Source organism: Suncus etruscus, chromosome 5, assembly GCF_024139225.1.
Source record: "Suncus etruscus isolate mSunEtr1 chromosome 5, mSunEtr1.pri.cur, whole genome shotgun sequence".
NCBI classification, from domain to species: Eukaryota; Metazoa; Chordata; class Mammalia; order Eulipotyphla; family Soricidae; genus Suncus; species Suncus etruscus.
The window spans coordinates 96,981,072-97,004,660 of NC_064852.1; the positions used below are offsets into that span (position 1 = coordinate 96,981,072).

Consider the following 23,589-nt stretch of genomic DNA (forward strand, 5'->3'; position numbering starts at 1 on the left):
TTATTTAACCAAAAAATCAAATTTTCCTTTATAAAAAACAAACAGACAAGCAGTCAAGGCAGGCATTCTATGGGGAAGAAGGGAGATGGGTGGCATTGGTGCTGGGAAAGTTATACTAATTAACATGGATATATATATAAAATATAAATAAATTTAAAAAAGAGCAAAGCCAGAATGTGACTCAAGTGGTAAATCATGTCCTGTATGTGCCAGGTCCTGGGTTTGGTTCCAGGTATTGCTGCTCCATCTCCAAGAACCACCAAGTGGCCCCCAAGTCTCCAAATACCATCTAGAATGATCCAAATGAAAAAAAAAAAAAAAACAGAAAAATATCCAAATAGGATTGTTTTAAATATTATACACTTTGTCTCTGAGCACAAAAGGTTCATACATTATCCTGAAAATAGACAGTCATTAACTTACCCTGTGCCACAGTGTCATTTACTACAAAGAGAGCAACTTACCAACCACTTTTTTTCTAGAATGAAAACTTAATGGGGCCGGTGAGGTGGCGCTAGAGGTAAGGTGTCTGCCTTGCAAACGCTAGCCAAGGAAGGACTGCGGTTCGATCCCCCAGCATCCCATATGGTCCCCCCAAGCCAGGGGTGATTTCTGAGTGCTTAGCCAGGAGTAACCCCTGAGCATCAAACGGGTATGGCCCAAAAAAAACAAAAACAAAAACAAAAAAGAAAAAAGAAAACTTAAGCAAATGGAATGGGAAACAAAACTTTAGCATATCTCAAAAGTGAAAGATGAAAGCTATTATTTTGACATTGTTTATCTTTCAAATGACAACCAAAAAATTTCTAGAGAAAAAAATGGGAGGAGGAATATTAGGGCCAAATTTGGAAGTGTGAAGAAACTATTTCTGGTTCACTGCTCAGAGGGACCATAAGTGTTTGGACTAGGACAGCTAAGACAAGCACCTTAGCCTTTATATTATCTCTCCAGTCCTGAGAGATAATCTTTTTTGTTTGGGGACCACACCCAGTGGTACTCAGAAATTACTCCAGGTAGTCTTGAGGGATGGGATGCTGAGGATTGAACCTGGATGCACAGGCAAGCCCCTAGCCACTGGACTATCACTCTGTTCCTTGAGAAAAATCTTAATCATAGAAACAGCCCCTTTTCGAATATCAAAGAAAAATTTAAATATTTAGAGGAAAGTCAGTGGTACATCTCTTCCACTTATGTATGAGGTCCTAAACTTAATCCCTGCCACCCTACTCATCCAAAACAATCCTCATAGAAAATAAAGATCCTATTAAAAATGTGAATTTACTAAAAAAATCTCAAATTCCTATAATAAATATAAGGCTATATGTTTTTACTCTAGTACACATGCTAAGAGTTTATTTAAGATCTGTGGTTTTCAATCTTTTCATACCTGTGAACCAGTGAAAATAAGATTATTTCATGAACTAAGGTAAACAAAATATTAATAATAATAAATGTGGTGGGGTTTTTTTTTTGGTTGTTTTTTTGGGCCACACCCGTTTGATGCTCAGGGGGTTACTCCTGGCTAAGCACTCAGAAATTGCCCCTGGCTTGGGAGAACTATATGGGATGCTGGGGGATCCAACCCGTGTCCTTCCTTGGCTAGCGCTTGCAAGGCAGAAACCTTACCTCAAGCGGGTTTCCCAAGGTATTATCAGGGGGCCCAGGAGCAACTCATAATAAAACTCAGTTGCCAGGGCCACACTTCACATTTAAGTCTGGAGAGGTGTGTGTTCCTGAGTACATTTAAGATGCAAGGCCTTTATTCTTCATCAATAATTAACTATTAGTTTTTATTTTAGATATTCAAAAAGTAACTAAATAAGACACTTGAAGCAGTGACTTACTACTAATTGTTATATCTTAGACTTTCCTGACTTCTGGTTACATATTCCCCCAAATTGAGTGGCCTATTAATTAGATCATTATGCTTTGAACACAAACAATAAATCAAATTTGGAAGGCTTCAAAATATCACTTAATAGAATTTCTGGAGATATTACACACAGGAAATGGCACCATTCACTACAGTTACAATGAAACCAAGTTTATGGTACTCACTGTTAGTGCCTAACAAAGTCTGTCCCCCTGCCCCCAATTTTTCTGTTTCTGTCATGTATATATTCTCAACTATCAATATATTTCTTTTATTTTTTTGTCTTGAAAACTTGAAGCACTGTATGCACCTTACTCTCAGTGTCATCTCCACTTTTCTTTAATTTTTTTTTTTCCTTTAGGTGGGTGGACATGCATACCTGGCAATGCTCACAGTTTACTCTTAGCTCTGCACTCGGGAAATACTCCTAGCTCTGCTTGGGGGACCAAAATGGCTGCCAGGGATTGATCCTGGGTTGGCTACATGCAAGGCAATCAACCTGCCTTTGTACTCACTCTGGCCCTCCAGTCCTTGTTTTTACTTTTAAAGGTTAAAGGGTGGGACCAGAGAGATAGCACAGTGGTAGGGCGTTTGCCTTGCACGCAGCTGTTCCAGGACAAATGGTGGTTTGAATCCTGGCATCCCATATGGTCCCCCCTGCTTGCCAGGAGCGATTTCTGAGCACAGAGTCAGGAGTAATCCCTAAGTGCAGCCAGGTGTGACCCAAAAACAACAACAACAAAAAACAACAAAAATAAAGGTTAAAAGGTTCTACAATTTGACTCCACCCTAGGTGGGGGGAGGGTGCACATTGGTAAGGTTTAAATTTTTATAGTATAGTGACAGAATAATTTACTTCCCAATAGGCCAAACAATATGCACAGGTGCAATGAGTTTAACAGCTTACTTTTTTTTTTTTGGTTTTTGGGCCACACCCAGCAGTGCTCAGGGGTTACTCCTGGCTGTCTGCTCAGAAATAGCTCCTGGCAGGCACGGGGGACCATATGGGACACCGGGATTCAAACCAACCACCTTTGGTCCTGGATTGGCTGCTTGCAAGGCGAACGACGCTGCACTCGGGCCCGAGTTTAACAGCTTTCTAGGTCAGCAGGATACCTAAAATGCCAGTTAAGACATGTCTACAAGGGGCCGGGAAGGTGGAGCTAGAGATAAGGTGTCTGCCTTGTAAGCTCTAGCCAAGGAACGGACCGCGGTTCGATCCCCCGGTGTCCCATATGGTTCCCCCAAGCCAGGGGCAATTTCTGAGCGCTTAGCCAGGAGTATCCCCTGAGCGTCAAACGGGTGTGGCCCAAAAACCAAAAAAAAAAAAAAAAGACATGTCTACAAGTGAACTGACATATATGTACTAAATGGTATATGTATATACACCAATTCTTATACTTCCTGCTGGGTAGAGCTGTCTTGCTCTACTCTGCTACATGATCCAAATGTACCAAATAATTAAACTGCAAAAAAATTTCTATACATTAGCTTGAAAAATCACAGCTAAATATAACTGAAACCTTTCAAATAACACATACAAATGCCCTAAAGGCAGAAAAATCCTACCTCCATAAATATTTCACAAGAAAATTAACCTCAGGCCCGGAGAGATAGCACAGTGGCGTTTGCCTTGCGAGCAGCCGATCCAGGACCAAAAGGTGGTTGGTTCAAATCCCGGTGTCCCATATGGTCCCCCGTGCCTGCCAGGAGCTATTTCTGAGCAGACAGCCAGGAGTAACCCCTGAGCACCACCGGGTGTGGCCCAAAAACCAAAAACCAAAAAAAAAAAAAAAAAAAAAAAACTTAACCTCTAGATTCATTGTATGTAATTGGGTATTAGTATACTGTTCCATAAATAATTCTACAGAATCAATAAAGAAAAGTCTAATTAATAAGACATTAAAAACAATTTAAATGTAAACATCTTACCTTCAAAAAAGCCTCCGTAAATAGATTCCCCTCCTCGTCCATTTCCTAAAGTGAAACATGTGGACTGTTAACATAGTAATTTCCTAGAAAATGACATCTACACAAAATTATTCTAAAAAAAGTAGGTACACAAATAACTAAAGAAACAGTATTCAAAGGTTCACAGGAAATCACAAGAGATATTAAATCAAAGAGATATTAAAGGCAATACTGATAAGATCCCAATAACTTACTTTCCTGTATGCTAGGGTCATAAGTAAGTTTCAAAGCCTATTAGAATATAGTTAAGGTGTTTTAAGAGGTTGGAGTGGTAGTATGGTGGATAAAGTGCTTGCCTTGTATGCAACAAACCTGGGTTCAATTCCCAGCATCACATATGGTACCCAGTGCACTGCTGGGAGTCCTGAGTGCAGTCAGGAGTAAATCCTGAGCACCACCAGGTGTGACCCAGAAACAAACAAACAAGGTGTTTTTAATACTTTAAGGATTTTTACAACAATCATAAGTAAACACTATCATAGTATTAAGGATTAACAGATACGATCAAATCAAGCACATATATTGAAAGATTATGAACAACTATGATATTCTAGAGTTTGCCCAAAGATTAAACAAGATGAGAAGAAAACTGAATAGGTACACATTCAGAGACTTCTGTCATCTAAGGTATTTAATAATATAGTTTTCTCAGTCTTACCTTCACTGAAGTCACCACCTTGAACCATAAAATCCTTAACAACTCTGTGAAAGAGACAACTTTTATAATGTAATGGCTTCTGAGTTGATTTTCCTGTCCCTTTTTCACCTATATAGAAGAAAAATTAGTAGGCCATTTATCAGAAAGGAAATTAAGGTAGTAGATTAAGCAAAATAAATAGTGAGAGCTACTGCCTTGTAAAATATACTTCTCTTAAAATACACACACACACTTTAAACTAAGAATTTTCATTGTCAAATTTTTGTCTTTAATTCATTTTAAAAATCACCCATGTTTTCCTGAGAATGTATAAGTCAATAATAAAAATCCCATCACAATTTACACTTTTAAGAATTATTTTTCGTATGGTAGCTAATGCTGCATAAGCTGCATGTTAAGAGAAGGAAGTAGTATGCATGAAGAAATCTAACAAATGTTATAACAAAATTAACAGCAGGGCTGGAGAGATAGCATGGGGATAGGGTGTTTGCCTTGCATGCAGAAGGACGGTGGTTTGAATTCCAGCATCTCATATGGTCCCTCGAGCCTGCCAGGAGCGATTTATGAGCAGAGCCAGGAGTAACCCCTGAGCGCTGCCAGGTCTGATCCAAAAACCAAAAAAAAAAAAAAAAAAGGTAAGAACAATCTGGGACCAGAGCAGTAGCACAGCAGTAGGGCGTTTGCCTTGCACGCGGCCAATACAGGATGGACAGTGGCTCAACAGGCATCCCATATGATCCCCCATGCCTGCTAGGAGCAATTTCTGAGCACAAAAACAGGAATAATCCTAGCTGATGTGACCACCGCCTCAAAAAGAGCAATCCATAGTCAAATGAGCAATTGAAAATGTCAACAAACCTGTACAAAGACAACGAAAGTTCTCGCATGTTTTGGGACACACATCAGAAAATAATTCAAAGACAACTCTTCCAGCTGAAAAAGATAAGTTGGATTAAACTTCTTTACTAATTTAAAATATTAAATAATTTTAATTTTATTAAAACCATTGTGATTTACAAAGTCCTTTATAGTTGGGTTTCAGATACACCATGAGTCAGGACCAATCCCACCACCAGTGTCAACCTCCCTCCACCATTTTCCCAGAGTGTATCTCAACTACCATCCTTTGCTCCCCAGCCTCATTTAAAATTTAGATTGTTAAAAGTTTGGGTCTCCTGATTCCATTGTTGTTGACTTTGGCTTGGATATTTAGTTCTGTCCTTTACTTTTATCTCCACTGATGCACCTGAGTCCACTTGGCCCCTGGACCCCATCCTTTAATATTTGTGTTTCTCCTCCTCCAATCAAGTTTTTTTCCTTCTCCTGCTATACTCTGGAGTCAATATTAAATATTTTAAAAATAAATGTTAAGTAGGAACACTAATTTTCTTACCTGGTTGATTATTAATGGCGATGTCAAAAAAACAGCGAGGACGCTGCACCTTTATTCCCATGACTCCAGAATTTCCAGTCTATGAGTAAAATACAGTCTCAGGTAAACAGAGTAAAATAGCAAAGATGTGTTATAAATTTTTTTTGGCCACACTCTGGTGCTCAGGGGTCACTCCTGGTGAGCTTTGGGGACCATAGGGGATGATAGACCAAACTCAGGAGCATGCTATTTGTACTATTACTATTACTCTGGCCCCAATGTTTTACACATTTCTGTAAAGCACAAACTAGAAATTTAGTTTGCGCTTATGCTTATATAATCATTCAGGACATAAATCACATAGAGCTTTCACTTGTTTTACTGCGATGTCACAGGTGGAGCCAGGGGCTAATATATGTAAGGCATTATGTGCTAAAAATTGAGCTTTATTTCCAGTCTATTCTTTTTAGAGATCACTTTATATTTTTTGAGTAAAATACAAAATACAAAAGGACTTAAGGCCAGGGAGATGGCTCATATACATGGTTTGCATCAGGGAAGCCTGGGTTTCAATCCCTAGCACCAAATGTTTCCCTGCTTTTTCTCTTTTTTTGGTTTTGGGGTCACACCCGGCAGCGCTCAGGGGTCACTCCTGGCTCTATGCTCAGAAATCGCTCCTGGCAGGCTCGGAGGACCATATGGGATGCCGGGATTCGAACCACCATCCTTCTGCGTCTAAGGCAAACACCTTACTGCTGTCCTATCTCTCTGGCCCACCCCGCTTTCTTTCTAATGGTCCCCTTGAACAGCACTTACAGCAACCTTTGTGCATCTTAAGATGGTTAACACCCATATGGTACTGGGGGAGAAATAAAAACCCCAAAAATTTGCAAATCAAATTTAGATTACCATACCAAACAGATGAAATATATGAAACTTTATGATTAGTGAAATCAACAGGCAGATTACCTTTCAATAGAGAAAAAAAATCTAGGCAAACAGATCCAATTGTCTCCTTCCTAGAAAATAAAAATTAAATTTAATTAAAATAAAGTTTCAAAACAAAAAGATTCACATTTCTAAAAGTATCAATCAATAAAAGTGGGACTATTTAACTAACAGCAATATAGTAGAATTACATTTACCATATATACACTCAAGTATAAGTCGACCCGAATATAAGCCAATCCCCCCCCCCCGATTTTACCCTAAAAACTGGAAAACTTAGTGACTCGAGTATAAGCTGAGGTGGAAAATGCAGCCACCACTGGTAAACTTCAAAAATAAAAATATATACCCAAAACAATTACAATAACTGAGGAATCATTAGGTTAAATGTTTTTCAATATTTATTGCTAAAGAAAAACTGTAAACTAGCAACAATAATTATAAAATTTTAAAGTGCAAAAAACTGTAGCTTAACAGGTAATCAAGCTAAATCACAAAGGTTAAAATCTTTCAAAACCAGGAGCCGGAGATATGGCATGGAGGTAGGGTGTTTGCCTTTCATTCAGAAGGACGGTGGATCGAATCCCGGCATCCCATATGATCCCCTGAGCTTGCCAGGAGCGATTTCTGAGCGTAGAGCCAGGAGTAACCCCTGAGCATTGCCAGGTGTGACCCAAAAACCAAAACCAAAAAAAAAAAAAAAAAATCCTTCAAAACTGGATTCCTCCTCTTCCTCTGTATGTCCAAACAGCTTCAGCTGTATCTGATGTGAGGGTATCAGCATTGACATTGTCATCATCACTGAGTTCGTATATATCACTATCACTGCTATCGGTCTCATACAAAGTGTAGAATATTATGGGTTAAATAGTTCAGTGGAATCCAGGTCAGTTCAGCCGCCTACCTCCTCAGTTCAGCCGCAACTTGTGGACTGAGCTGAAGCATTGCCCCCTCCAGCAGAAGGCTGAAGACGAGACTGAGTGCATTTGATTCAGTGCGTGTGCACCAAATCAAATAACCTGTATGACCCGAGTATAAGCCAAGTTCGGGTTTTTGGCACAGAATTTTTGTCGGAAAAACTCGGGTTATACTCGAGTATATACGGTAAATTAAAAAGCACATTAAGTTTTACATATGAGGCTTTTCCAAGAGTCAAACCTGGACCTCCTGCATCAAAACATGAACTCCAGGGGCCAGAGAGATAGCATGGAGGTAGGGCGTAGAAGGACAGTGGTTTGAAACCCGGCATCCCATATGGTCCCCCAAGCCTGCCAGGAGCGATTTCTGAGCAGAGCCAGGAGTAACACCTGAGCACTGCCGAGTCTGACCCAAAAACCAAAAACCAAAAAAAAAAAAAAAATGGTAAGAGCAATCTGGGACCAGAGCAGTAGCACAGCAGTAGGGCATTTGCCTTGCACACAGCCAATACAGGATGGACAGTGGCTTGACAGGCATCCCATATAATCCCCCATGCCTGCTAGGAGCACAGAGACAGGAATAATCCTAGTGGATGTGACCCCCTCAAAAAATATATATACCCAAAACAATTACAATAACTGAGGAATCAGTAGGTTAAATGTTTTTCAATATTTAATGCTAAAGAAAAACTGTACTCTATCAACAATAGCTATAAAACTTTAAAGTGCAAAAAACTGTAGCTTAACAGGTAATCAAGCTAAATCACAAAGGTTAAAATCCTTCAAAACCAGGAGCCAGAGAGATGGCATGGAGGAAGGGTGTTTGCCTTGCATGCAGAAGGTTGGTGATTGAAAATCAAAAACTCCAGTTCTTTGGGCTGTTTCCCAAATGACTTAATTGATATGTTTGTGTAGATACACACACACACACACACACACACATCATTTCTTAGATACTGTTAACAATTTTATCTACATAGCAGATAGCTAATATTTAAATCTTTTATTTTTTTATTTAAATCTTTTAATAAGGCATTCATTTGCAGACTTTAGAACAGTGGTCCTCAAACTATGGCCCGCGGGCCACATATTGTATTTGCATCTGTTTTGTTTCTTCATTGCAAAATAAGATATATGCAGTGTGCATAAGAATTCGTTCATAAGTTTTGTTTTTACTATAGTCAGACCCTCCAATGGTCTGAGGGACAGTGAACTGGCCCCCTGTTTAAAAAGTTTGAGGACCCCTGCTTTAGAATGTCTAAATTTTAATAGTAGAGAATAAGGAATAGTAAAAAGAAGACTAAATACAGAGCTAAGAATGTGTCTCTGGTGGTCAGCACACACCTTACATGTACCCTGAGTTTAGTTCCCTACGCGTGTATGTACAACCATTGACAAGTGTGGTTTTTAAAAACAAATAAATAGAGTATGAAGGACACAATATAAAAAGCATCCAAAGCAAAAAAAAAAAAAAAAAAATGAAAGTCCCGTCTATTTAGAACAGAGATTAAAATGTAAATGTTTTTCTTAAATTGTCACATCTCGGGGCCCGAGAGATAGCATGGAGGTAAGTCATTTACCTTTCATGCAGAAGGTCATTGGTTCCAATCCCGGCGTCCCATATGGTCCCCCGTGCATGCCAGGAGCAATTTCTGAGTGCGGAGCCAGGAATAACCCCTGAGCACTGCTGGGTGTGACCCAAAAACCACAAAAAAAAAAAAAATTGTCACATCTCATAGTTCAAGAAGTGCATGTGTTAGGCTGTACCAGACTCAAAAAGATCTTTGCGGGCCTGGAGAGATAGCACAGCGGTGTTTGCCTTGCAAGCAGCCAATCCAGGACCAAAGGTGGTTCGTTCGAATCCAGGTGTCCCATATGGTCTCCCGTGCCTGCCAGGAGCTATTTCTGAGCAGACAGCCAGGAGTAACCCCTGAGCACTGCCGGTTGAGGCCCCCCCCAAAAAAGAAAACAATACAAAAAGGATCTTTGCCATATATGGACCATAAAGATTCCTTCCCTTGTCAATTTTTTACTAGAAAAGTTATAGATAATACTAAAAATAAGTCTGTACCCATGCCCAGTACCCAATACACTCTATACAAAACAGTAGGTTTTTTTGTTTGTTTTTGGCCACACCCTGCAGTGCTCAGGGGTTATTCCTGGTGCTGTGCTCAGGAATCGCTCCTGGCAGGTTCAGGGGATCAAATGGGATGCAAGAATCAAACCCAGATCAGTCATAGTTTGGCCACGAGCATGGCAAAGGCCCTACTTGTTGTGCTATCACTCCAGCCCCCAAACCATAGTTTAACAACACACCTGGTGCATACAAGTATAACAAGGGTGGTGCAATTCACTTCCAGGGGTCTCAAATTCAATTTACCTGGGGTCCGCAGGAGGCAAAGTCGGGGTGATCCTTGAGTGCAAATTCAGTAGTAAGCCTTGAACATTGGGGGGTGTGACCCAAACAACTAAAACAAAACAAAACAAAAAAAGATTCCTCTAGGGCAGGGCCACAAAATGTCGTAGGGAGGGCTGAAACAACCCGAGGGCCTCGAGTTTAAGACCCCAGAGTCTTATCCTATTCACATGCCCAGTTTTAAATGTACTCATCTGTGTCTATTTAGTTCTAAAATCTACAGTTGTATCATCTATAAGTTCATGTGTCTACCATACCTTATTGATTTTCACATACCCCACAGACCATAAGCCAGAACACACAAAACTTTGCCCAAATTGCCAATAATTTGATGTATTCCTTCACTATCTGATGTCAATCAACTTTAATGCCTATACATAATGTGAATTGAGAACGACATTATATATATATATATATATATATATTTTGTTGCCTTCAAATTTAGCCCAAAATGTTGTTATTGCTCACTTTTGGTATAGTTGCATGAGAAGGGGGATAAGGAGAGACAGTTTTTTTTCAAATTTCTCTCATAATTTTCTCATAACTTCTCTATTTCACTTTTTTTTTTTTTTTTTTTTTTTTTTTTGGTTTTTGGGCCACACCCGGCGGTGCTCAGGGGTTACTCCTGGCTGTCTGCTCAGAAATAGCTCCTGGCAGGCATGGGGGACCATATGGGACACCGGGATTTGAACCAACCACCTTTGGTCCTGGATCGGCTGCTTGCAAGGCAAACGCCGCTGTGCTATCTCTCCGGGCCCTATTTCACATTTCTAACCAATATAAACAATGCGATGGCCATGAGACACCTATATTCCCATAAAAGAAAGTATCAATACTGGGGCCGGAGAGATAGCATGGAGATAAGGCATTTGCCTTGCTTGCAGAAGGAAGGTAGTTCTAATCTCGGCATCCCATATGGTCCCCTGAGCCTGAGCATAGAGCCAGGAGTAACCCCTGAGCGCCGCCTGGTGTGACCCAAAAACCAAAAAAAAAAAGAAAGAAAAAAAGGAAAGTATCAATCCTCCGGAATATGGGCTTGTTTCCTTAAAATAAGAAAGCCCTAGCAATTTTTATAACCCTGCCATGTTTGTCACATCATGTCATTATTTTGTTGTTCTACAAGATATTTCTCTTAATAAAATGAAGGTTTATGATAATTTTAAGTCTTTAATAGCCTCACCATTCTCTCTCTCTCTCTTTTTTTTTGGGGGGGGGGGTCACACCCGGCAGCACTCAGGGGTTACTCCTGGCTCTACGCTCAGAAATTGCTACTGACAGGGTCAGGGGACCATATGGGATGCCAGGATTCAAACCACCATCCTTCTTCATGGAAGGCAAACGCCTTATCGCTGTGCTATCACTCCAGTCCCATCCTCACCAATTTACTTCAACACTGTACTAAAATTCCTAACCAGTGAAATAGAGCAAGGATAAAATAAACATCCTGAATGAAAGTTAGAACCATTTCACTAAACTGTGTACACAATAAGATTCTAATTTAATTATAAATTTAGCAAAACTGCAGTATGTAAGACAAAAATCTTATTTAATATATAGGTATATGCCTTTTTTGGGGGAAGGGGACACATCTGGTGACACTCGGGAGGTTATTCCTGGCTATGCACTCAGAAATCGCTCCTGGCTGGGGGATCATATGGGACACCAGGGATCAAACCGAGGTCCATCCTGGATCAGCCGCATGCAAGGCAAACACTATAGTTGCACTATCGCTCCAACCCCAGGTATATGCTTTTTATTGTACTATTTTTTGGCTATACTATTCATAATTTCCCTCCAGCTTTTTGGGACATATCTGGAGTTGCTTACGGGTTACTCTTGGCTCTGCACTCAGTAATTATGCCTGACAGGCTGAAAAATGGCTCATTATAGGAGCTGGGGATTGAACCCAGGTTGGCTGAATGAAAGGCAAATGCATCCTGCTGTACTGCCTCTGGCATCACATATTTTACTTTTTACAAAGTAACAATGTGTGGCAACATTGTTTTAGCAAGTCTAAATTTTTCCACTTTTTCAACAGCATACAAAAACAAAACAGTCCACACCCAAAACCTTTCTGGCACAGAAATAGTCAAGCTACACAACTAATCTTCAAAGAATAGCTAGAAAAAAGAATGGGTGCAGGGGGCCGGGCGGTGGCGCTGGAGGTAAGGTGCCTGCCTTGCCTGCGCTAGCCTAGGACGGACCGCGGTTCGATCCCCCGGTGTCCCATAAGGTCCCCCAAGCCAGGAGCAACTTCTGAGCGCATAGCCAGGAGAAACCCCTGAGCGTCACAGGGTGTGGCCCAAAAACCAAAAAAAAAAAAAAAAAAAAAAAAAAAGAATGGGTGCAGGCTGACAGCTTTGGGCATTCTTGGAATTGGTGAGCAGGCAGATTCCCCTTTCTGCCTGAAGACACAACAGCCTACAGCCATACCCAACACCTTGAGACAGAAACAACCCAGTTTATTCATCAAGTTGCCAAACCACCAAATCACTCCAGATCCACCACACCTGAAGTAGGCAGCAGTGGGACAACTCCAAATTACACAGAACTGGCATTCCAGTAAGATCACAGCAAATCTGATGGAAAAGTTACATATATAAGCACTCCGCTCAATCAAACAAAAACAACACAGAAGATTCATCTGGCACTAACCAGCCCAGTGAATAATAATCATCACAAATTAACTTATTAAAATGATCAAATCTACATTTTGATAATTACATTTGCCGTTAATTTGTAAAAAAAAAAAACAGTATGAAGTAAATGTATCTGCAGAGTCAGAGGAAGTACTGTAGGGAACTAGGGATGCATGAGGGAAAGTCACACTGGTAGTGAGAATGGTGTTGGAACGTATGACTGAAACAACTATATTATGAACAACTTGTAAAACACGGTGTTATAACTTTTTTTAAAAAAAGATGTTAGAGGCCGGAACGGCGGTATGGCATCTGCCTTGCACAAAGCTGACCCAGGCGTAGTTCGACCCCCAGTGACCCCTATGGTCCCCCACACCAGGAGCAATTTCTGAGCACATATCCAGGAGTAACCCCTGGAGTGTCACTGGGTGTGGCCCCAAAATTCCAAAATATAAAAATAAAAAAATATGTTAATCTGGAGCTAGAGAGATAGCACAGCAGTAAGGCGTGTGCCTTGCACGCAGCCAGTTCAGGATGGATGGTACTTCAAATCCCAGCATCCTGTGCCTGCCAGGAGCCATTTCTGAGCAGAGGCAGGAGTAACCCCTGAGCACAGCTTGGTGTGATCCAAAAACCAAAACCAAAACAAAACAAAAAAAAAAAAGATGCTAAATCTATTCTGTACTCTTCAAGTGAAATCACAAAATCTGGATAACAGTACTTGAGTTTTCAACATGCTTTGCTGATTACCACTCAGAAATTAATCCCTTGTTGACAATGCACCTGAGATTCACTCACTCACAAGTTCTGATAAAGATATACAAAGTCATGAATACTAATTTTATGCCTGCTAATTGGAACATCCATTCTGCTGCCCAGAGATTCAGGAATCGTATCAACTCTGAAAGCCTTAGCCCAGGGGTCTCAAATGGCCCTCCCTACAACATTTTGTGGCCCTGCGCTAGAGGAATCTTTTTTGTTTTGTTTTGTTTTAGTTGTTTGGTTCACACCCCCCAATGTTCAAGGCTTACTACTGAATTTGCACTCAAGAATCACCCCGACTTTGCCTCCTGTGGCCCCCAGGTAAATTGAGTTTGAGACCCCTGCCTTAGCCTTTAAAACGACATCTCGGGGCGGAGAGATAGCATGGAGGTAAGGCATTTGTTTGCCTTTCATGCAGAAGGCCATTGGTTCGAATCCCGGCATCCCATATGGTCCCTGAGCCTGCCAGGAGCGATTTCTGAGCATAGAGCCAGGAGTAACCCCCGAGTGCTGCCAGGTGTGACCCAAAAACCAAAAAAACAAAAAAACAGAAAAAAGAGAGAACCCTACATTTCATAAATGTATAGCTACCACAGATAACCTTCACAGTTTAAATCTGGACAAACTTAACTGAAAACCTGGGGGCCTGAGGATATAGTTCAATGATAAAGTTAATGCCTTACATGTGAGGTTCTAGGTTGACAGGAAAGAAAAAGAAAAAATAGGGGGGAAATATCGTAGAAAAAAGTCGCCATTTTGGATGCCATTCAGAACACTTATCACCATGAGACAAGGTCAAAATATCAATATAAGCAGGAATTTGAAAAGAAAGGATTTTATCCATTATGATTAACTGTGAGGAACAGTGGGGTCTGAAGTGACTGAAGTAAAAAAAAATCTCATAGTGGGGCTGGTGAGGTGGCGCTAGAGGTAAGGTTGTCTGCCTTGCAAGTGCTAGCCAAGGAAGGACCGCAGTTCCCAGTGTTCCATATGGTCCCCCCAGGCCAGGGGCAATTTCTGAGCATTTAGCCAGGAGTAACCCCTGAGCATCAAATGGGTGTGGCCGGAAAGAAAAACAAAAAAAAAAACAAAAAAAAATCTCATAATAAAAAGGATGAGGAGGGAGCTGGAGAGACAGCACAACGGTAGGGCTAGGGCGTTTGCCTTAGATGAAGAAGGTGGTTCAAATCCCGCCATCCCATATGGTCCCCTGATCCAGCCAGAAGCGATTTCTGAGAGTAGAGCCAGGAGTAGCCCCTGAGCGCTGCTGGGTGTGACCCAAAAACCAAAAAAAAAAAAAAAAAAAAAGATGAGGAACTACTTATTTTGGAAAACCAATCAAAGTAAATGGGGGAGGGATGCATGTCATACCTGGTGATGCTCAGTTTTTTTTTTTCCTCCAGGCTTTGGACTTAAGAATTCCTCTTGGCAATGTTTGTGAGACTATTCAAGAGATCCAATGAGGGGCCTGATGAGTACAAGGTAAGCAAGCACCTTACCCACTATACTATCACCCCTCAAAGTAAATTTTTTTCAAGATAGAATATTTTTGTGAGATGCTATAAACACTGCTAAAATGACAACTAAGAATATAGTATGTGGGGCCGGTGAGGTGGTGCTAGAGTTAAGGTGTCTGCCTTGAAAGCACTAGCCAAGGAAGGACCGCGGTTCGATCCCCCAGTGTTCCATATGTTCCCCCAAGCCAGGGGCAATTTCTGAGCGCTTAGCCAGGAGTAACCCCTGAGCATCAAACAGGTGTGGCCCCCCCCCAAAAAAAAGAATATAGTATGTGACATAACTGTACTTGATAAAAGCAGGGTTTGAGAAGATTGTCTACAATGTGGAAAGAAGTTATATTGTGGGTCAAAGTCTACCAAGTAGCATCAAATGATGCAGAGTTCTTCTGTGAAAGTCAGAGGATGTAGCAAACTTTATTTTTATTTTAAGAAATTTTAAAATGGAGCCAGAGAAATGGTACAAGTAGGGTGCTTACTTGCTCTGCACATGGCCAAGTTCATAAACAAGCCCAAGTGATTTCAAAGCCAGGAGTGATTCCTGAGCACAGATCCAGCACTGTGTAATAGACAGGAGTGGTCCCAAAACAAAACAAATTGTGAGTGATTTCAATGTGACTCAACAAATTATCAAATTGATTAGTCAGTATTCATCAATATCCAAGCAAGGCCTACCCACATCAGTAAAAAGAGTATGACTTTTTAGTTTGTTTGTTTTGGTTTTTGGGTCACACCCGGCAGCACTCAGGGGTTACTCTTGGCTCTATGCTCAGAAATTGCTCCTGGCAGGCGCGGGGGACCATATGGGATGCCGGAATTTGAACCACCATCTTTCTGCATGCAAGGCAAATGCCCTATTTCCATGCTACCTCTCCTGCCCCAAGATTATAGCATTTTTTGGTAATAAAGTTGTTTTGAGGAAAAGAGTGAAAGTACAGCAGGCAGTACTGCATGCAGCAAGCATGCAGCAGCCGACCCAGGTTCAATTCCCACAAACCATATGGTTAATTCCTGAGTACTGCCATTCAGAAAACGTATGACCATGAGACAAGGTCAAAATATCAATATAAGCAGGAATAAGAGTCAGGAGTAAACCCTGAGACTAGATATGTGTGACCTTCCCTAAAACAACAACAAAACCAAGTGAGCATGGTAAGGGTGGCCTAGGGGCTAAATACAAAAAAATTCTTGGTCAGGTGGTTGAATACCAAAGCTGAGAATAAAGTGCAGCTACCCAGACTCTGTGGTGCCAGAGATTACTGAGGCCATTTCAGCAGTGTTTGAGGGTTAACAGGGCTGCACCCAACAATGCTTGGGATCCATGCGGTACCAGGAATTCAACAGGGTTGATAGCAGGGAAGGCAAACATCTGAATTTCTACACTAGCTGGCCCCTCAGAGGTATTTTTTTTGGGGGGGGGGGGGTTGGGCCACACCGGGCGGTGCTCAGGGGTTACTCCTGGCTGTCTGCTCAGAAATAGCTCTTGGCAGGCACGGGGGACCATATGGGACACCGGGATTCCAACCAACCACCTTTGGTCCTGGATTGGCTGCTTGCAAGGCAAATGCCGCTGTGCTATCTCTCCGGGCCCAGAGGTATGTATTTTTAAAAATTCATTCCTCTACTAGAATATAAGCTCTGATATGATAAATCCTTTCAGATTTGTCACCTCTTAATTCATAGGGTCTCAAACAGCAATTTGGCATGGCAGAAAATTAATATATAAATGAATATATATGAAAAAATAAACATAAGAACAATTTCTATAATACAATATAAAGGTAATCTTGAAAATGTCTCATAATAAGAACAACTAAAAAATTATGCTATGTAATACTATAAAACAACTAAACACTTGGGGCTGGAAAGCTAGTATGGAGGTAAGGCGTTTGCCTTGCATGCAGAAGGACAGTGGTTCGAATCCCGGCAACTCATATGGTTCCCCCAAGCCTGCCAGGAGCAATCGATTTCTGAGCCTAGAGTCAGGAGTAACCCCTGAGCGCTGCCGGGTGTGACCCAAAAACTAAAACAAAACAAAACTAAACATAACTTCTTAAAACAAACAAAAAACCTACTAACTCAGGGCCAGAGCAATATATAGCACAGTGGTAGGGCATTTGCCTTGCACGTGGCTGACCCAGGACGGATCTGGGTTCAATCCCTGGCATTCTATATGGTCCCCCAGCCAGGAGCTATCTGAGCACAACCAGAAGTAAGCCCTGAGTATCATCGGGTGTGGCCCAAAATACAAAGAAAAAAACAAAACAAACAAAAAAACTAGTTGAAAAGAAAAAAATTGCAACTTTAACCTCAGTATTTTTTTTCTCTCTCTTTTTTTTTTTTTTTGGTTTTTCAGGCCACACCCGTTTGATGCTTAGGTGTTACTCCTGGCTAAGTGCTCAGAAATTGCCCCTGGCTTGGGGGGACCATATGGGACGCTGGATCTAACCGCTGTCCTTCCTTGGCTAGCTCTTGCAAGGCAGACACCTTACCTCTAGCGCCACCTCGCTGGCCCCACAGTATTTTTCTTACAGCAACAAAAATACTCTTGTGGAGAGTAGGAAGGATGTACAGCAGAAAGGATGGTTTCCTTGCACACTGCAGACCTGGTTTCAATCCCCTATACCCATATGGTCCCCAAGCATACAATGAGCACAGCCACGAGTAAGCCCCAAAATGCTACCATGTAGCATGTCTTGCTACCAAGACAAAACAAATAAAAGAACTGCACAGCCCCTGAGCGTTACACCCCCCCAAGTCCCCTAAGTGCCACTGAAAGCAACCACTGAGCATCACCAGCTATGATGGTGTAAAAACAAAAAGTAAAAAGAAAAGATATTAACATTCTCTTACCAGGAGTACCCGGAATTTAGGGTAGATGTCAATGGAGGATCTTTAATTTCAGTTGTATGGTTTGAATTTCTGCAAAAATATACTTATACTTGGGTATTTCTTACCCAAATGCTGACTTGCATAGTAAAAGCCTCTGAGAAAAGTATAATTATAAGCAATTTTTCAGTTTTTGTTTCTCAAATTTTCCTCAATAGACTACGAAACATCTCTAAGAGGAGCCAGGAATAAAGTGATGAGGTATTGTTCCACCTGCAAGGATACTGTTTCTACAGCTTAAACTGTATGTATGTGTTGGGGAACATAGTGATAGTACACTGGGTACAACACTTGCGAGGTTTGATCCCTGGTGCAAGACCCCCCTCAATCCACATGAGTGATTCTAGCAAAGAGCAAGGAGTAAGCCCTGAGAACTGCTGAGTACAGTCACCAAAAAAAACCAACAACAAGGGCCCGGAGAGATGGCACAGCGGCGTTTGCCTTGCAAGCAGCCGATCCAGGACCAAAGGTAGTTGGTTCGAATCCCGGTGTCCCATATGGTCCCCCGTGCCTGCCAGGAGCTATTTCTGAGCAGACAGCCAGGAGTAACCCCTGAGCACCGCCGGGTGTGGCCCAAAAACCAAAAAAAAAAAAAAAAAAAAAAAAAACCAACAACAAAACCCTGTATTTTTACTTTTACAGATTTTTAATAATCTATCCACTATGACCCACAGCATTTTCTATTTCGTCTTTCTTTGATACCCATTTTCATAATAGTTCATGGCAGTATCTTATTTACACATATCGAAAAGAGGCAGGCAAAAATGCCACTCCAGTGCTCACTTCGGCAGCATATATACTAAAATTGGAACGATACAGAGAAGATTAGCATGGCCCCTGCGCAAGGATGACACGCAAATTCGTGAAGCATTCCATATTTAAAAAAAAAAAATGCCATTCCAGCTCTGACAGTGAGAGAGAGCTTGAGGATTCAATAGGTAAATGGTGAAAGGGCAACCAATGGCTCAAAAAGGTCTCTACCCAGAAGAAAATGGCCCTAATGCCTTTCCTAAGACCTAGAAGGAGTCTCTTGGTGGCAGGGAAACTAAACCACATTAGCCATCTTGCTCAATTTAATTTAATCCTATCTAAAATTACAAGTTATTACCTCAATTCTTACTGCAAAATAACTGCCATTTTACTAGAAACAAACTTAATCTACAGTAATGGTAAGGGTCAGAGAGAAAAACCACACTTCATTTCAGGAACACAACTCTCTATAAAAACCAAATTCTGGGGCCAGAGAGATAGCATGTAGGTAGAGCATTTGCCTTGCATGCAGAAGGACAGTGGTTCAAATCCTGGCCCCCCAAGCCTGCCAGGAGCAATTTCTGAGCATAGAGCCAGGAGTAACCCCTGAGCGCAGCCGAGTGTGACCCAAAAACCAACCAAACAAACGAAAACAAATTCTGTTTCCAGAATATTAGTAAAAATCCAAATTAGAAGTCAGCTGTATCTTTTTGATACAGGCAATGGGTTTGGTCAAGAATTGGTCCAGAGGGGCCGGAGAAATAGCATTGAGGTAAGGCGTTTGCCTTTCATGCATGAGGTCATCGGTTCGAATCCCTGCGTCCCATATGGTCCCCCGTGCCTGCCAGGAGCAATTTCTGAGCGTGAAGCCAGGAATAACTCCTGAGCACTGCCGGGTGTGACCCAAAAAAAAAAACACACAAAAAAAAAACAATAAAACAAAAAAAAAGAACTGGTTCAGAGGCCGACGAGGTGGCGCTAGAGGTAAGATGTCTGCCTTGCAAGCACTAGCCAAGGAAGGACTGCAGTTCGATCCCGGTGTCCCATATGGATCCCCGGTGTCCCATATGGTCCTCCAAGACAGGGGCAATTTCTGAGTGCTTAGCCAGGAGTAACCCCTGAGCATCAAAGGGATGTGGCCAAAAAACAAAAAACAATAAAACCTAAAGAATTGGTCCAAATTTTTATTTATAATTGCTTCACTAAAATGGACCCTCTTTTAAAAAACAAGGATCACTTCTCTCTCTCTGTCTCTCTCTCATTTTTCTCATTTCTCTTAGCAAGATCTCAAGTCTTTCCATTTCTTACTGACACAAATATTTAACATAGACCTCTTAACACAGTTTAATAAAACTTGTCTCATTCAAAATCTTTTAAGTTACAGGTGTTGGTACAATCCGGGATGAACATTCCTTCTGATCTCTACAGAATCCATGGACAGTTTATTATAGAGGGAGTTCCACCTATAATCTATGTTTGCAAGCACTTCCAGGAGGAAGTATCCAACTGACCTCTTCACCGGTAATATTTTATAAAAACTGAAGGCCACCCCACCAGCTAAAGAAGATCTGTTGACAGGCCATGAATAAACTAGAAAGTGCAGAAGATAACTCAACATCCTGCTCTTTCTTAATCCCTTTGTTTTACCACCTTGCATATCTTAAACTGAAGGCAAAGTGCAACCTATTTAAAGGAAACCCATGTTCCAACTGCCTTGACCTTCCCTTCCTTTCCTCAAAAATATTTCTACTGCGGGGCGCGTTTGCCTTGCAAGCAGCAGATCCAGGACCAAAGGTGGTTGGTTCGAATCCCGGTGTCCCATATGGTCCCCGTGCAGACAGTCAGGAGTAACCCCTGAGCACTGCCGGGTGTGGCCCAAAAACCCAAAAACAAAAAAAAATTTCTACTGCGGGACCAGTAAAGTTAGGGCAGGGTGTTTGCCTTGCTTATGCTCCATCATGGCTTGAATACCTGGGAGTACTATATATGTCGCCCTATATATAGTCACCCTACCCTCACTCTCAGGAGTGATCCCAGAGAACAAGATTAATAATTCCTGAGAACAGCCAGGGGTGGCCAAAAACAAAGTTTCTACTGAGTTCGGTCATCTGAACTCCTGTCCTCTGCTTTAAATGTTAGCTGCCTGGGGCCAAAAACCTTAGTGCTACAAGTGAAGACAACCATGTCAAAAGACACACACACACACACACACACCACCTGAGTGCTACAAGTGAAGACAACCATGTCAAAAGACACACACACACCCCACATCTGAAAGCAACAGTTCTGAATCATAAAACGTCGAGCAATGTAAAATGAACTATGTTTAAAACATGTAATTTACCACAGAAATTACCTTACTTCAAATAATTAAAATAAAGGGGGATACGGTAAAAACGGGCACATTTGCGGGTGCATTAAAAACTATGAATGGGGAGAAACAGCCATTCCGGTGTCTAGCCTTTTCTGAGTTTATGAATGATGTCAAAAACGGTTCCTTCCTTTTCCGCCATCATTACTAATAGGTCAATTACTGGCAGTTCCACAACTACCGAAAGGGGAAAAAAGGAAGATACACACACGGTTTTTGCCACCCAAAAGTTGACGAGCCCTTCCACCGCAGGAACACATCCTTATGCCTTGCACTTTATCTGTGATCACGACCGCAAAAAACTTGGGGCTTGCACAAAAAAGTACAGAGGCAGGCGGGGAGAAAGGACCAAATCAATGCACAAAATGGTGCTTTCTTTGATCGCGTTTCCACACACTACTGGAGAGCCTCCATTTCCACACAACCTGGACGAATCCACACAACCTGGACGAAAAGAGCCGACCCACACGCTTTCCTTCCCATCGACATGTGGGTGGAGAAGGGGGCGGGCATTACCTTTCAAACCCAGGAATTAACCTTTCCTTCCCCAAAGGCCCAGCCGTGAGAAAACTTGGGACAGCTTGGCAGGGGGCGTCCCAGAAGAGCCTGAACCATCCATTAACTCCGGGGTGTTTCCGGAGAAAAGCGTGAAGTGAGTGAGTGGGGCCTGAGGCCACTGTAAAGCGAGGCGGCCCAGTGTCTGTCGCAAGGGTAGGGGCTAAGGGGAAAAAGTCAAGATCTGCAGCGGGAAGGCCGGAGAGAGAGCATGGAGGTAGGGCGTTTGCCTTGCATGCGGAAGGACAGCGGTTCGAATCCCGGGCACATCCCGGATAGTCCCCGGAGCCTGTCAGGAGCAAGATTTCTGAGTGCAGAGCTAGGAGGAACCCATGAGCACTGCCGGGTGTGACCCCCCCAAAATAATAAATTTAGTCGCCATAAAAAAAGTTATGGGGCCGAGAGATAACATGGAGGTAGGACTTTGCCTTGCATACAGAAGGACGGTGGATCGAATCCCGGGCATCGTATATGGCCCCCTCGAGCCTACCAGGAGCAAGATGTCTGAGTGCAGAGCCAGGAAGAGCCCCTGTGCGCTGCCGGGTGTGAACCCCCCCCCCCCAAAAAAATCTGCACCAGGGTGACCCAGGGGCCTCGTCCGCCTCTCCTGCCCCTAACCCGATGGGACGCCAGGTGACGCCAACTCCTCCTTCGCCGATCGGAGCTCCCTGACCTTGCATTCAAGAACGCTCAGTCTCGCCGTTCGGCTGCATCCAAATTCACCTTCCTAGACTCCAGGCCGCGACGCTGCCGCCATGTTACTTACAGCAGCCTGTGCGGCAAAATGCGTCAGGGAGGGCGGGGTGGCCGGCCCGGGGGAGAAGCCGTTCCGCCCCGATCCGGACGGCGGCTCCCGCGGCGAGCAGAGCCGCGCGGCGCGATCCTCGGCGGCCCCGGGGACGGGGCAGCAGCGGCTCGCGGGACCCGCGGGGGAAGCGGCTCTCGGCTCGACCAGGCCGCCCGCGCCGGCTCCGCCCCTCCGCCCCGGCCCTTCCCGCCCGCTCGCTCGCTCGCCAGCGCCAGCCGGGCCCGCTGCAAAAAGAGACGCCGCGACACAGCACACGCACCTCGCCCGCACCTACCTGCTCCCCGGGCCGGCCCGGCCCCCGCTTCTTCCCAGGGTCCGGGCTTGGAAGCGCTTCAAATCTACCGCCGCCAGAAAAGGCGCTCAAGCCCCACTAACCGCCTCCCGCCCCCCGCAAGCCAGCCCCGGCGTGGAGGGGCCAGAAAACGCGTCGCGCCGGAAGTGCGTCATGGACGGAGGGCCGGTTACTTCCGGTCTCGCTTCCTGGGCTGGCTGACTAATTGCCCGCCCCCTCCTTACTGTTAGTTCGAGGAGGTGGCGCGGTGGCGCAGGGCCTAAGGCGTCTTACCGCGCGCGTGCTAGCTTGGGACGGACTATGGTTCGATTCCTCTTACCTCCCCACAACACCCAGCGTTCCGTAGGGTTTCTCCCTCCCCAAGCCAGAAGTGATTTCTGAGCGCATAGGCTAGGAACCCCTGAGCGTCACCGGGGTGGCCCCCAAACCAAAAGCAACAACAACAAAAATCAAGGAGTTGGCTGCCTCTTCTATCTATACCTAGCTTCTTCTGGCAAGCTTGCTTTTTTGTTGTGTGTGTGGGGGGATGAGTGTTGGAGCCATACCCAGTATTGTTCAGAACTTACTCCAGGCCCTGCACTCAAGAATCATTCCTGGGTGCCTAGGGGATTATATGTTGCGCTAGGGATTGAACCCAGTTTGGCAGCTTATACGGTTTGGCCTTATACAAGGCAGCTCCCCTAAATTACTACTTTGGTCCCAGCAGGTTGGTTTTTTTGTTTTTTTTTTTTTGGGGGGGGGGGACGGGGGACGGTACACTTCATTGTGTGTGTGTGTGTGTGTGTGTGTGTGTGTGTGTGTGTGTGTGTCTCTCTAGATGGGGAAATGGGTAGGTGTGTGTGTGTCTGTGTGTC

General features: G+C 43.2%; 1 protein-coding gene and 1 non-coding gene across 2 annotated transcripts in view; one reads left to right on the forward strand and one right to left on the reverse strand.

Annotated features, from left to right (window-relative positions):
• PPIG (peptidylprolyl isomerase G) overlaps positions 1-22,358 on the reverse strand; it is a 47,213-nt gene extending 24,855 nt beyond the window's left edge. The window contains exons 1-6 of the mRNA XM_049773403.1: positions 22,309-22,358; positions 6,844-6,893; positions 5,896-5,974; positions 5,361-5,435; positions 4,503-4,610; positions 3,806-3,850 (exon numbers count right to left, since the gene is read on the reverse strand). Coding sequence (XP_049629360.1) covers positions 3,806-3,850; positions 4,503-4,610; positions 5,361-5,435; positions 5,896-5,956 — 289 coding nt within the window. The 5' untranslated portion in view covers positions 5,957-5,974; positions 6,844-6,893; positions 22,309-22,358. The remainder of the gene's footprint in view (positions 1-3,805; positions 3,851-4,502; positions 4,611-5,360; positions 5,436-5,895; positions 5,975-6,843; positions 6,894-22,308) is intronic.
• On the forward strand, positions 18,735-18,841 carry LOC126010488 (U6 spliceosomal RNA). Its single transcript, XR_007496515.1, has one exon. It is a non-coding gene; the product is annotated as a U6 spliceosomal RNA (small nuclear RNA).
• Positions 22,359-23,589: the final 1,231 nt, after the last annotated feature.